The sequence below is a fragment of the Symphalangus syndactylus genome, chromosome 4, assembly GCF_028878055.3.
Source record: "Symphalangus syndactylus isolate Jambi chromosome 4, NHGRI_mSymSyn1-v2.1_pri, whole genome shotgun sequence".
Lineage (NCBI taxonomy): Eukaryota > Metazoa > Chordata > Mammalia > Primates > Hylobatidae > Symphalangus > Symphalangus syndactylus.
The window spans coordinates 37,631,434-37,646,009 of record NC_072426.2 but is presented as its reverse complement, the minus strand read 5'-3'; the positions used below and the strand labels follow the sequence as shown (position 1 = coordinate 37,646,009).

Here is a 14,576-nt window from a genome sequence, read left to right as displayed (position 1 = left end):
TTTTTTTTTGAGACAGTCTCACTGTTGTCCAGGCTGGAGTGCAATGGCGTGATCTCGGCTCACTGCAACCTCTGACTTCTAGGTTCCATCGATTCTCGTGCCTCAGCCTCCCAAGTAGCGGGGAGTACAGGCACGTGCCACAATGCCCAGCTAATTTTTATATTTTTAGTAGAGACGGGGTTTCAGCATGTTGGCCAGGTTGGTCTTGAACTCCTGACCTCAAGTGATCCACCTGCCTTAGCCTCCCAAAGTGCTGGGATTACAGGTATGAGCCACCGTGCCCGGACAACTTAACCTGTATTTTCTACCTGACTTTGCTGTAGTGTTTTTCATTCTGAACAGGTGTAAACATGTCTTAAATATTGAGGAAGGCTTTTTTATATTTAGATTGAATCCATTTGGCCAGGCTGGTCTCAAACCTCACTCATCCTCAGGTTTGTGTTTAGGTGAATAAATCACTAATGCTTCCTTCAGTTTTTATCTCACAGTAGAAAATGCTGGGGCCAGTTTTGTCTGTACTTTAGCACCATGCTTAATAGAATTAAAATTTGTAAGGGCTGGGCACGATGGCTCACACCTGTAATCCCAGCACTTTGGGAGGCCAAGCTGGGCAGATCATTTGAGGTCAGGAGTTCAAGATCAGCCTGACCAACATGAGGAAACCCTGTCTCTACTAAAAATACAGAAAAATTAGCTGGGCCTGGTGGCACATGCCTGTAGTCCCAGCTACTCGGGAAGCTGAGACAGGAGAACCACTTGAACCTGGGAAGCAGAGGTTGCAGTGAGCCGAGGTCACACCACTGCACTCCAGCCTGGGCAACAGAATGAGACTCCGTCTCAAAACAAAACAAAACAAAATCTGTGAAATTTTCTATTTCAGAAAACAAAGAACTTACCCTTGAAAACCAAATTAAAGAAGAAAGAGAACAAGACAACTCTGAATCTCCAAATGGCAGAACATCACCTCTTGTGTCCCAGAATAATGAACAAGGCTCAACCTTACGGGATTTGCTGACTACAACAGCTGGAAAGCTACGTGTGGGGTCTACAGATGCTGGCATTGCCTTTGCCCCAGTATATTCAATGGGAGCCCCAGTGAGTGTGATGCCAGATTTTTTATTTTAATGTGGGCCTTAAATAGAGATGATTTGGAGACTTGGTTTTTGGCTCTGAACTACCCAATATGCAGATGAAATCAAGTGTACCAAATTGCTAGGCATGTTTCTGTTTAACTCTCTTTACCTTGAAAGCTGGCATTTTCCGTCCTTTTTTCCAAGGTGAAAGGTGGGGGGTGGGGGGGCGCTCTTCGATTCCAGAAGATCCCTAAGATACCCCTTTAGAATTTGGAAACTGTTTGTCTAGTGAAGGGAAAAACCCACATGAAAGTGAATGTCTTATGTTACTTAAAATAATTAGAAGTCAAATTTTGCTTTAATTATTTACCAGGAAAAAAGAGCAGTATAATTTCTTTTAAAACTATATGGGGGGCCGGGTGCAGTGGCTCACACCTATAATCCCAGCACTTTGGGAGACCGAGGTGGCTGGATCATGAGGTCAAGAGTTCAAGACCAGCCTGGCTAAGATGGTGAAACCTTGTCTCTACTAAAAATACAAAAGTTAGCCAGGTGTGGTGGCACGTGTCTGTAATCCCAGCTACTTGGGAGGCTGAGGCAGAGAATTGCTTAAACCCAGGAGGCGGAGGTTGCAGTGAGCCAAGATTGCGCCACTGCACTCCAGCCTGGGCGACAGAGCGAGACTCCATCTCAAAAAAAATAAAAGTATATGGGGGCTGGGTGTGGTGGCTCACACCTGTAATCTTAGCACCTTGGGAGGCTGATGTGGGCAGACCACCTGAGGTCAGGGGTTCGGGACCAGCCTGGCCAACAACATGGTGAAACCCTGTCTCTACTGAAAATACAAAAATTAGCCAGGCATGGTGCATGGTGGTGCATGCTTGTAATCTCAACTACTTGGGAGTCTGAGACAGGAAAATCACTTGAATCTAGGAGGCGGAGGTTGTAGTGAGCTGAGATCACGCCACTGCACTCTAGCCAGGGTGACAGAGTGAGACTCCATCTAAAAAATATATATATATGTGTATGTGTGTGTGTGTGTGTATATATGTATATATGGAGTGGGGGGGTCAATCATGCCTGTAATCCTAGCACTTTGGGAGGCTGAGATGGGAGGATTGCTTGAGCCCAGGAGTTTGAAACCAGCCTGAGCAACATAGCAAGACCCTCATCTCTATTTCTTATAAAATAAAATATTATTAAAAAATTTAAAAAAATGTATATGAGGGATGCCACCTACCTGTATTCTCTGTCCCAGGCCTATAACAACGTTAAAGACAGGAAGGCTGTACTTCTAAGTTTTTCAGACCTGGCAGTTCTCACACAACCAGACTTCTGGTTTGCATTTTGTCAGGAATATAGGAACTCAAATCTAAGATAAGTGCATATTCTGGAGTGTAGGGATATTGTTTAAAAAAAAAAAAGTCTGTGGGAGGAATATGTATGTGATTTCTCTCAAAAACAGGTTTTTGTTTTGTTTTGTTTTTTCCTTAATAGAGTAGCAAAAGTGGACGGACTATGCCTAACATTCTTGATGACATAATTGCTTCAGTTGTTGAAAACAAAATTCCACCAAGTAAAACCTCCAAGATAAATGTAAAACCGGAGCTTAAAGAAGAGCCTGAAGAAAGCATAATATCTGCAGTGGATGAAAATAATAAATTATACAGTGATATACCACATTCTTGGATCTGTGAGAAGCATATTTTATGGCTTAAGGATTATAAGAATAGCAATAATTGGAAGCTTTTCAAAGAATGTTGGAAACAAGGACAGGTGTGTATTTTAGGCTGATTAAGAACACTCTTGGTGGAACTGAAGCTTATTAAATAGAATGGTTCCCTCCTTAGGAATAGAAATAGAGGGGGGAAAAATAGTAGTTAACACATTTGGGGGACAGTAAGATATAAAAGTACCGAAAAGATTGTCAGAATGCTTGTTTCTCAATTCCTGTTTTTTGGCCAGATTTAATATAAATTAACAGGGAAGCATTGATTATTTTATGTTATTTTTTGATCTATCAGAACAGACATGTAATAACGTCTTGAATTTACAAAATGCAGTTCCTTTCTCCTCTTTTTTAGATTGGTATTTTAGTCCAGTTAGTAGATCCGTGTCTACTATTAAAATGTTAATATTGGCAGCATTTTTCATGAACCTATGTAGATGTTCTTATCTGTAATACTTATACATAGAACATTTACTTACAAATTAGTTCATCAAATCTTGAATGACAAACTATATTGTTTCATTCTCTAATATAAATGATTTCCTGTTGGACAAAAGTTTTGATAATGTTTGATATACGTTTCAGATGGCAGTTTACTACATTAATGCAAAAATTATGAACAAATTAAGTGTATGACAGTATTCTGTTAAATTTATTTCTTGTTTTCTGGAAAATGTTTACTTTGTTCATTCAACTGTTATTGAGCATCTAATAAGAGATCCAGTCTCTGTCATAGGGAGTAAGAATATATAAAAATGAGTAAGCTATGTAAAAATGAGTAAGAACCATTTTAGTGCAGTGCTTCTTGATCTTTTTAGGTAACTAATCCCTTTCAAAATCTGATGAAAGCTGAATCTTTCGCCCCAAAAAAAGAAATGCACACTTGTGCATTGCATATACACAAGATTTAGCATGTCTTTTTTGCCTTGGTCTCCTTCAAGCCCTGATGACGTTACTGGGCTGAAATTTTATTTAATTTGTGTGAGCTTTTGAGGTAGAAAAGTGTCACACAAATAATTGTTTTCATAATTATGTTAAGTGTTTTAAGAACTTTGTTCAAGGTGCTATGAGAACCCAGAAAAGGAAATGTCAAAGCCAGGATACTAATTCAAAAAGGCTAGTCTAAATTGATTCCTTAGAGGTTAAGTGAAGTTTTTTGCTAGGTGGACAAGAGGCTGGACATATACAAGAACATCAGGTGTTTAGGGAACTCTTTGAGTAGGTGTGATTATCTGCAACATAGATGATGGTTCATGGGGGAGAGTGGTGTAAGGAGATGGCTAGAGGAATGATCATGAAATGCCCTTATATATCATACTAAAGAGTTTTAACATTATACTCTAGGTGATAGTTTTCATTATGGAATCTGTATAATCAAATTGACATTTTATAATAATTGACAGCAAGGCAGATTAGAAGTTGAGTTAGAAGAGAATAATACCATTGAAAAGGAGTCTAATCAGAAAGCTTTACAGGCCTGCTGCTGTGGCTCCTGCTTATAATCCCAACATTTTGGGAGGCCAAGGTGGGAAGATTGATCACTTCAGCCCGGGAGTTGGAGACCAGCCTGGGCAACATAGTGAGACCCTGTTTCTACCAAAAAATTTGAATTAGCCAGATGTGGTGGTTCACACCTGTAGTCCCAGCTACTTGGGAGGCTGAGGCAGGAAGATTGCTTTAGCCCAGTAAGTCCAGGCTGCGGTGAGCCATGATCATGCCGCTACACTCCAGCCTGGACAACAAAGTGAAACCCTGTTTCCAAAAAAAATAAGAAGATCATGGTGATAGCCTAAGATTTCTGCTTTGAATTATTTTGCTATACTAATTAGCTTAACCCTTATCTATTTTAAAAAATTTACTTTTAACAAGCTGCTGATTACCCTAATAGCAGCAATATTATTGGATAGATACTAGGCACTAGGAATTAATATGTGAATTGCCAGCAAGAGTTAACTAATACCTGGACCTATTTTTAAAGTCGTATATATTATTGGCTCATTGAAAAAATGTTTAATGGAACATTCAACCATGTAGTAAACCAGAATTTAGGGTGTTTTTTTCTTTTTTAAGATGTCTTTTGTAATTAAAAAAAAAATCTAGCTAGAGATTCTTCTTCTTTTTTTTTTTTTTTTTTTTTTTTTTTTTGAGACGAAGTCTCGCTCTGTCGCCCAGGCTGCAGTGCAGTGGCGCAATCTCGGCTCACTGCAAGCTCCGCCTCCCGGGTTCACGCCATTCTCCTGCCTCAGCCTCTCCGAGTAGCTGGGACTACAGGCGCCCGCCACCACGCCCGGCTAATTTTTTGTATTTTTAGTAGAGACGGGGTCTCACTGTGGTCTCGATCTCCTGACCTCGTGATCCGCCCGCCTCGGCCTCCCAAAGTGCTGGGATTACAAGCGTGAGCCACCGCGCCCGGCCGATTCTTCTTCTTTTGTGGTTCCTAAATTTTAATTATTTTACAAGTTTAAGAATACTAATAATCACTTAAATTTTTTGTTTGTTTCTGGAGACAGGGTTTTGCTGTGTCATCTAGGCAGTACATAAACTTGGGCTCAAGCAATCCTCCCACCTCAGCCTTGGGAGCTGGGACTACAAGAATGCATTGCTACACCCAGCCTAGTAAATATCATTTTTCAGAAACTTTTAAGTCATAGCTTACTGTGTTCTCTATATTCCAGAATTCTGCCTCATTAGAGTACAGGAATTTGTTTAAAACCTAGAATAATACATCAGATGTTCTTAAGATATGTTTTTATATCATTTATTGTAGTTTTAGAAGCTGTAAATCTTCCATTACTGGTTTCTGCGTTATTAGAAAGCTATTAGAGAATTTGGGTGGAAAGGACATCTACCCTCCGCCACCAAGTGTAAGAAAGCTGTGAGGGAATTTGAATTTATGTAATTTCAAAGGAGACATTAACTTTCAGAGAATAACTCATTAGGCTCGAAATTCAATAGTTTCAGCTACTGAAGAGGCTGAGGTGGAAGGATTGATTGAGCCCAAAGGGTTACAGTCAGGTATGATGAGGCCACTGCTGTCCAGCCTGGGTAAGAGAGCAAGACTCTGTCTCAAAAAAAAAAACAAAAAAAAGAAAGTCTATATATCTTTTAACTGTTATTTATTTATCTATTTATAAGCCTGCAGTGGTTTCTGGTGTGCATAAGAAAATGAACATTAGCCTATGGAAGGCGGAATCAATTAGTCTTGATTTTGGAGACCACCAAGCTGATCTTCTGAACTGCAAAGATAGCATCATTTCAAATGCCAATGTTAAGGAATTCTGGGATGGTTTTGAAGAAGTTTCAAGTATGTTGGTTTTTATTTTACTATTTTCTCCATCATACTCCTTCAAAATGATAAATCCCAAATGTAACAACAGATTTTTAGTCTTTGAAACATCTGTTTTACGTTGTCTAATAAAAAGAAACAAGTAATTGGAAACAAAATACTGGGTCCTAATCCCTGTCTCTAGCACTAATTTCCTTTGACCGTAAAGATACCATTGATACTGTTTTGCTTATGGAGAAATGTTTGGCAGTTCCATAAGCTTTTGAAAATTGAATTATTTATGTAAAACTCTTTGAAAATTAAAAGTGTAAATGTAAGATTGTGATGTTACCAAGATTTTTAAAAACAACTTTTGAGATATTACAAGTGGGTAATTTAATGAATTCTATTTATGTGCAAAAGGAACAAAGGTTTTAATACTACATAAGTAATAAGTCAATAAGCAAGCATTTATTAAGCATGTAATGTGCAACAATCAAATCATTCATTCATTTACATTTCTTTCCGAATGTTAATAAAGATAAAAAGGCAGAAATTACCCTTTTAGTAATTAACTGCATTCCTTATAGAACGGCAGAAAAACAAAAGTGGAGAAACAGTTGTTTTAAAATTGAAAGATTGGCCTTCAGGAGAAGACTTCAAGACTATGATGCCAGCAAGGTTTGAAACTTTTCATTTTGACTCGACTTTTTGAGATTGAGCTGAGAGTGTCCCCAGAGATAGGATAAGTAACCGTAAATGTGACCTGTAGGCTTTTTCTATCTCAATTAAAAATAAATAACTTGAGGCTGAGTGTCATAGTGGCTCACGCCTATAATCCCAGCACTTTGGGAGGCCAAGGCGAGGGGATCGCTGGAGTCCAAGACTTGGAGACCAGTCTGGCCAACATGACAAAACCCTGTCTCTACAAAAAAATACAAAAATTAGCCAACATGGTGGCAGGCATCTGTAGTCCCAGCTACTCGCGAGGCTGAGGCGAGAGGATCACTGGAGCCGAGGAGGTGAAGGCTGCAGTGAGCTGAGATCGTGCCACTGAATTCCAGCCGGGGTGACAGAGTGAGACCCTGTCTGATGGATTGATTGATAGCAAAACTGAGTTGGTAGCCTCAGCAGCGGGGAAGTCTTTATGTTAGGACAGTGAAGGAAAGAATGTTCATGTTAAAGAGGCTGGGCACGGTGGCTCACGCCTGTAATACCAGCACTTTGGGAGTCCGAGGCGGGCAACAAGAGTGAAACTTTGTCTCAAAAAAAGAAAAAAAAGAGCACAGGACCCTATTTAGGACCTCCCTTCTACTGGAGCTTTTTAATGGTTTAATGGTTAGAGAAGCAGAATTGCTATTTTAGTCAGTATCACTTTTGTCAAGGAAAATTGTTACCTGTCTTATGGAAAGGTAGTCTGCTGTTTTGAACAACTTGAAAATTATATATGTGAAAATACCAATGCAAATCTTTATAAGAAGGCAATGTTGTTATTCTTCAGATACGAAGATCTTTTAAAAAGTCTGCCATTGCCAGAATATTGTAATCCAGAAGGAAAATTCAATTTGGCCTCTCATTTGCCAGGATTTTTTGTACGTCCTGATCTAGGACCCAGGTTGTGCAGTGCCTATGGTAGGTATATATTCACATTCTCCCATGTAGGAATTATATTGGATTTTTAAAAATTTTTGCTCAGGCCAGGCACAGTGGCTCACGCCTGCAATCCCAGTACTCTTTGGGAGGCTAAGGCGGGTGAATCACGAGGTAAGGAGATCGAGATCATCCTGGTCAACATGGTGAAACCCTGGCTCTACTAAAAAATACAAAAATTAGCCAGGCATGGTGGAGTGCGCCTATAGTCCCAGCTACTCAGGAGGCTGAGGCAGGAGAATTGCTTGAACCCAGGAGGCATGGAGGTTGCAGTGAGCTGAGATTGCACTACTGCACTCCAGCCTGGGTGACAGAGCAAGACTCCGTCTCAAAAAAAAAAAAAAAAAAAAAATTTCTCTTCAAGGATGGGCGTGGTGGTAACTACATGCCTGTAATCCCAGGACCTTGGGAGGTCAAGGTGGGTGGATCATGAGGTCAAGAGATTGAGACCACCCTGGCTGACATGGTGAAACTCCATCTCTACTAAAAATAGAAAAATTAGCTGGGTGTAGTGGCGCATACCTGTAGTCCCAGCTATTCAGGATGAGGCAGGAGAATTGCTTGAACCCCTGAGGCGGAGGTTGCAGTGAGTCAAGATCATGCCACTGCACTCCAGCCTGGCAACAAAGCGAGTCTCCTTCTCAAAAAAAGAATTACCGTTCCTACAAATTGTCTAATCATTTTTAGTTTCTACTAAATCTGTTCCTTTAATCCATCGAAATCCTTTTTTATATTAAGCAACATGTTAGGAACTAACAGCCAATATATAGTTAAGTACCTGCTAATTTATTTTTTATTAATTTGATTTTTAATCATAGTACATTTTATTATAATAGAAATGTAATTATTGAAATAGAGTGTTTTATAGATTATGACTTTTGGAACAGGTTTTTGTAATAAGGAAACTAAAACTCAAATTACAATTAAATTATGCAGATCGAGCTAATTTGGGGGAATATCTGATTATACTATTATATATATATAAAGTATTTTGTCAAGTAAAATTTTGTTTTATACACAGGTGTAGTCGCTGCTAAAGATCATGATATAGGAACAACAAATCTCCATATTGAAGTTTCTGATGTTGTAAATATTCTAGTCTATGTTGGCATAGCAAAAGGAAATGGCATTCTCTCAAAAGCAGGTAAACTTAAAGAATAAGTAGTCTTTGAAATAACAGTTGGATAATCACATTTACTAGTATTGTCCAGAATATCAGCTTCTGAGTTAACAGCGAAGATTTCAAAAAGAATTGCAATGGATGTAGGGACATTTTAGCCCTTATTACTTGGAGATTGAATAGTTTTCCTATTTTTTTTTTTATGTAAGTGAAATTTTAATTTTAAAAGTGAATATTTTAACTTCTTTTCTATCACTAAGTATTGTGTTGATGAAAATACACTGTTAAGCTCACTTGTAAACATTTATTGAGGCTGGGCGCAGTGGCTCACGCCTGTAATCTCAGTATTTTGGGAGGCCAAGGTGGGTGAATCACTGGAGGTCAGGAGTTCAAGACCAGCCTGACCAACATGCTGAAGCCCTGTCTCTACTAAAGATACAAAATTAGCTGGGTGTGGTGGTGCATGCCTGTAATCTCAGCTGCTCGGGAGGCTGAGGCAGGAGAATCACTTGAACCCAGGAGGCGGAGGTAGCGGTGAGCCGAGATTGTGCCATTGCACTCCAGCCTGGGCAATAAGAGCAAAACTCCGTCTCAAAAAAAACCAAAAAACAAACAAACAAAAATTTATTGAAGAATAGAAACTAATTCCTAGGGTTCTAAAGATGATTAAAATATGGTTTGTGACTCAAACATTCTTTTTTCCCCTCCAGTAAAAAGAGGAAGAAAGGGGTCTTTTAAGTGGAAGTAACCTCTTTCTATCCAATATATAGGTTTTCATTTCTGTCCCCTGAATTTCTTTCTGAAACCATGCTGTCAGTTATTCTGTTCTTTATAAAGGCATAGATACAATCATAGGCCTTTAACGTTTTCTTCTCCATTGGCTTTTTCTCTGTACAACAGAAGCAGAGTCTAAGATTATTTTTTCTTTCTCGAAAGAAAGCCTCCTTTAAACCTTTCCATCCTATTGCTTCTACCCTCATAAGAAATAGTTGACCATCTCTGTCACTTTCCTTTTACATTTCAACTCATTGCAATCTTATTCCATACCAGTCTATTGCTACTGCTGTCACTCATACATATTTGGATAATTCAGTGTATCTTTCTGGTTCGTTTATTACTCACCCCAGTCTATAATGAATGGCACCGTTAATCACAACCTCTTTGAATATAGTTCTCTGCTTCTGTGATACCACTTCTGATTCTGACACCTTACAGAGTTGGAGGCTTCTTTGGAGTTTCAGATGTTCTCTACCTTTTCTGCTTCACATGCACTTTGTGTGAAATTCTGTGGATGACATCCAGCCATGAAATAGATCACCAATTATATATCTGGATCCCAGAATGGATCTATAGCTTAATGGCTAGGTGCTGGGGACATGGGATTCATTATAGTATTCACTCTACTTTTGTGTACATTTGACAGTTTTATAATACACAACCTAAAATCCCTCAAAACTGTAGAAACTCATTTTTACATTATGCTACTCAGCTTTTTAACCGACACTGTTGACTATAATAGGTAACCACCCCCATCCCCCAGAGATTTGAGAGTCAGTGGGCACACTTGAGTTATAGTCTGAGCGCTGCCACAGAAATGTGACCTGTGGTTCAGATTATTTATCCTTTCTAATCCTGTGATGCCATGGAGTTACATCCTTTTTATCTCATTGTAGTTTGTTCAGATCTTTCCCTGTAGCACTTAAAAGTTACAATATAGAAATTAACCTGCTTTCCTCCATTACTATTCATTCATGTCCTTAAAAGCTAGAACTTTCTTCCTCATCTTTGTTTATGCATAACCCCCAGCTTCTATTCCTAGGATATTTCTTTTGAGAAAATTTCAGGAGAATTTCAGCATTTTAAATAATCCTTTGGCCCTCTTTCTTTATTTAAAAAGTTTTTGTCGCTTTTTATAGGTGGTCACAAAGCAACATTTTAGGGTTATAATAATGTTTCAAACACATTGAAAAATACTTAAAAGAACACGCTTTTTTTCTTCATCTACCATGTGTCTCTTAGCTCCATGTCTTCCTGGCAAACTCCTGTATTCATTCTTTCAGTTGTAACTCAGATTATCATTCACCCTAGAAGTCTTCATTAAAGAAAGTAAACTTACTCTACTCTAGCCAGTCATTCTCTTTATTATGATGCCTCCCCCACCTCATGTACTTTTTATTTTAATTTGCAGAGCAGTAAAATTTAAACGACAAATGTCAGAAAACCAATTCAAAGTTTCCAGCTTTTAATTTTGTTAAGAAAACAGATTTTAAAAATAACATCATTTTTTAAAAAGAACATTTTAAATTCTCTCTATAAGAAAGATAAACCAGGCACAGTGGCTCATGCCTGTAATCCCAACACTTTGGGAGGCCAAGGTGGGTGGATCACTTGAGGTCAGGAGTTCGAGACCAGCTAGCCAACATAGTGAAACCCAGTCTGTACTAAAAATACAAAAATTAGCTGGGCGTGGTGGTGTACGCCTGTAATCCTAGCTACTTGGGAAGCTGAGACAGGAGAATCGCTTGAACCTGGGAGGCAGAGGTTGCAGTGAGCCGAGATCATGCCACTCTACTCCAGCCTGGGTGACACAGCGAAACTCCATCTCAAAAAAACAAACAAAAAGGTATCAGAGTAAAGGATGATTTTTTTTATGATCAACTTTTTACATTGCCCTTAATTGTTTTGTTTTACCATGACTGGGAAAAAACTTTGTCACAGATAACATTGGAGGACTTAACCTGTCTCTGTACCCTTTGTACTGATGTGATTGCACTTACCACAATGTAATGTTTATTTGTCTAGATTTATTAGGACCCTCTTTAACTCCATGAGCTCTTGAATGGATCTTTCTTAATTCTAATCCCCAACTTCCTAGGACAGTGCCTGGCACATAGTAAACACCAAATGTTTCAATTAGCAGTGGCTCACGCCTGTAATCCCAGCACTTTGGGAGGCCAAGGTGGTGGATCACCTGAGGTCAGGAGTTCGAGACCAGCCTGGCCAACATACAGTGAAACCCCATCTGTAGTTAAAAAATACAAAAATTAGCTGGGCATGGTGGCGGGTGCCTGTAGTCCCAGCTACTTGGGAAGCTGAGACAGGAGAATCGCTTGAACCTGGGAGGCAGAGGTTGCAGTGAGCCGAGATCGTGCCATTGCACCCCAGCACTTCAGCCTGGGCGACAGAGTGAGACTGTCTCAAAAAAAAAAAAAAGAAAAAAATAATCTTTGCAGCTAAGTTTGAATATAAAACAGACGTTACTGTCACAAATTAGGAAACATCTGATATACACTTTGTAGCAGGTAACAGCTTTCTTTAAAAGGTTTTATACAAGTGATAACATGGTATTTGACTTTGTGAGTTTTTTTGCTCAAGATAATGGCTTCTAGTTCCATCCATGTTGCTGCAAAAAACATGATTTTTTTTTCTTTTTTAAAGACAGGGTCTCCTTGTTCTGTTGCCCAGGCTGCAGTGCAGTGGCACAGTCTCAGCTCACTGCAGCTTCAACCTCTTGGACTCAAAAGATTCTCCCACCTCAGCCACCAGAGTAGCTGGGACTACAGACAGGCACCACCATGCCTGGCTAATTTTTTTATTTTTTTGTAAAGACAGGTTTTACTGTGTTGCTCGGGCTGGTCTCAAACTCCTGAGCTCAAGTGATCCACTCACCTCAACCTCCCAAAGTGCTGGAGTTACAAATGTGAGCCACCTACCCCAGCAATTATTTCATTTTTATGGCTAAATAGTATTCCACTGTATATATACATCACATTTTCTTTTCTTCTTTCTTTTTTTTTTTTTTTTGAGATGGAGTTTTGCTCTTGTTGCCCAGGCTGGAGTACAATGGTGTGATCTTGGCTCACCGTAACCTCCACCTCCCGGGTTCAAGCGATTCTCCTTCCTTAGCCTCCCGAGTAGCTGGGATTACAGGCGTGTGCCACCACACCTGGCTAATTTTGTATTTTTAGTAGAGACGGGGTTTCTTCATGTTGGTCAGGCTAGTCTCAAACTCCTGACCTCAGGTGATTCGCCTGCCTCAGCCTCCCAAAGTGCTGGGATTACAGGTGTGAGCTACCACGCCCGGCCACACATTTTCTTTATCCAGTCATCCGTGGATGGACACTTAGGTTGATTCCTTGTCCTGATAGACGTTGGAGATTCAGAGGAGGGTGGTTAACAGGGGTGGGTGATGAGAAATTACTTAGTAGATACAATGTACATTATTCAGGTGATGATAACTAAAAGCCAAGACATCACCACTAGGCAATATATCCATGTAACAAAAATTGCAGTTTTACCCCTTAAATTTATACAAAATTTTTAAAAAGAACATTTATTTAAATGTTCACTGGTCATTTTAAAAAAGGACCTTCCTGTGGTCCTACACTTAGAGACAACTAGTTACTAAGTTACTATTTTTGTTTGTACACTTCTAAAGTTTTTTTCTGTACATACATGTATAGAGATTTTAGTTCGTCAACATTTTGGAAGGATGGCTTGATTTTCCTCAAAACCACAACTTTGTTCATGAAACATTTGCATTTGATTGCAGATTAACTATTATCAAATATGAGAGCCCCTCGAAATTAATCAGAATACATTTTGCCCTGCCATTCATTAGTCATGGTAATGAGTAAAACTTTCACCTCATGGAACCTTTTTACTCAGGTATAAAATAGAGGTTATCCCTTATTTTTAAGTAGGTATAGGGGCCAACTAATAGTGACCATAAAAGACCTTTGTAAGTTAGGAAATGCTATGAGTACAAGTCATTGTTAGGACCACCCCCTTGGGACAGGGAAGGAAGGTGGTTAAATTTTACATAGTTGCTCTTAGGTTTTCTATCTCGTGCTTCTTGGTTTGCAGAAAACAAACTGGGAAAATCACTATTGCTTTGTATCCACTTACCTATTCTTGTAGTCCTAAAAGTTATGAACATATAACTGTATTTGACTTCTTTTTAAGAGTACTGATCCGGCCAGGGACAGTGTCTCATGCCTGTAATCCTAGCACTTTGGGAGGCCCAAGCAGGTGGATTGCCTGAGCTTAGCAGTTCGAGACCAGCCTGGGCAACACAGTGAAACCCCAGCACTACTAAAATACAAACAATTAGTCGGGTGTGGCAGCGTGCACCTGTAGTCCCAGCTACTTGAGAGGCTGAGGCAAGAGAATTGCTTGAACCTGGGAGGTGGAAGCTGCAGTGAGCCAAGATCATGCTACTGCACTCTAGCCTGGGTGAACAACAAAAAAAGAAAAAGTACTGATCCTAGTCAGGCACTCTGCTGCTCTGATAGATCAACTTTAGGAGACTTGGCTTTCTGGCATTCTTTGCTGACAGTTTGAAATTATGTTCCTTTGTTTCAGGAATTCTCAAGAAATTTGAGGAAGAAGATTTGGATGACATTTTAAGGAAAAGATTGAAGGACTCAAGTGAAATACCTGGTGCTCTGTGGCATATTTATGCTGGGAAAGATGTTGACAAGATAAGGGAATTTCTTCAAAAGGTATAAGTTAGTTTGCAAATAATATCTCTTCCCCTCGAGCAAGGACTTATTCATTGTTACCATACCTTCACTTGGCATTCAGCAATACAAGGTCATTACATAATTTTTACTTCAAAGTAGATGGGGGTTTTTGTTGAAAGTCAAAACCCTCTTTCTGTTGCTCCTCTTTGAAAGCCTGTTTCATTTTGAGGGTTTTGAATGGTGATTTGTTCCCAGTTGGTAGTGTTCCTCCATT

At 39.4% G+C, this 14,576-nt stretch overlaps 1 protein-coding gene across 6 annotated transcripts in view; it reads left to right on the top strand.

Annotated features, from left to right (window-relative positions):
• JMJD1C (jumonji domain containing 1C) overlaps window positions 1–14,576 on the top strand; it is a 369,469-nt gene that overhangs the window by 344,308 nt on the left and 10,585 nt on the right. For all 6 annotated transcript variants that reach the window (XM_055274441.2, XM_063637907.1, XM_063637905.1 and 3 more), the window contains 7 exons: window positions 881–1,095; window positions 2,571–2,849; window positions 5,938–6,106; window positions 6,658–6,748; window positions 7,569–7,699; window positions 8,739–8,861; window positions 14,202–14,341. In XM_055274441.2, coding sequence (XP_055130416.1) covers window positions 881–1,095; window positions 2,571–2,849; window positions 5,938–6,106; window positions 6,658–6,748; window positions 7,569–7,699; window positions 8,739–8,861; window positions 14,202–14,341 — 1,148 coding nt within the window. The remainder of the gene's footprint in view (window positions 1–880; window positions 1,096–2,570; window positions 2,850–5,937; window positions 6,107–6,657; window positions 6,749–7,568; window positions 7,700–8,738; window positions 8,862–14,201; window positions 14,342–14,576) is intronic.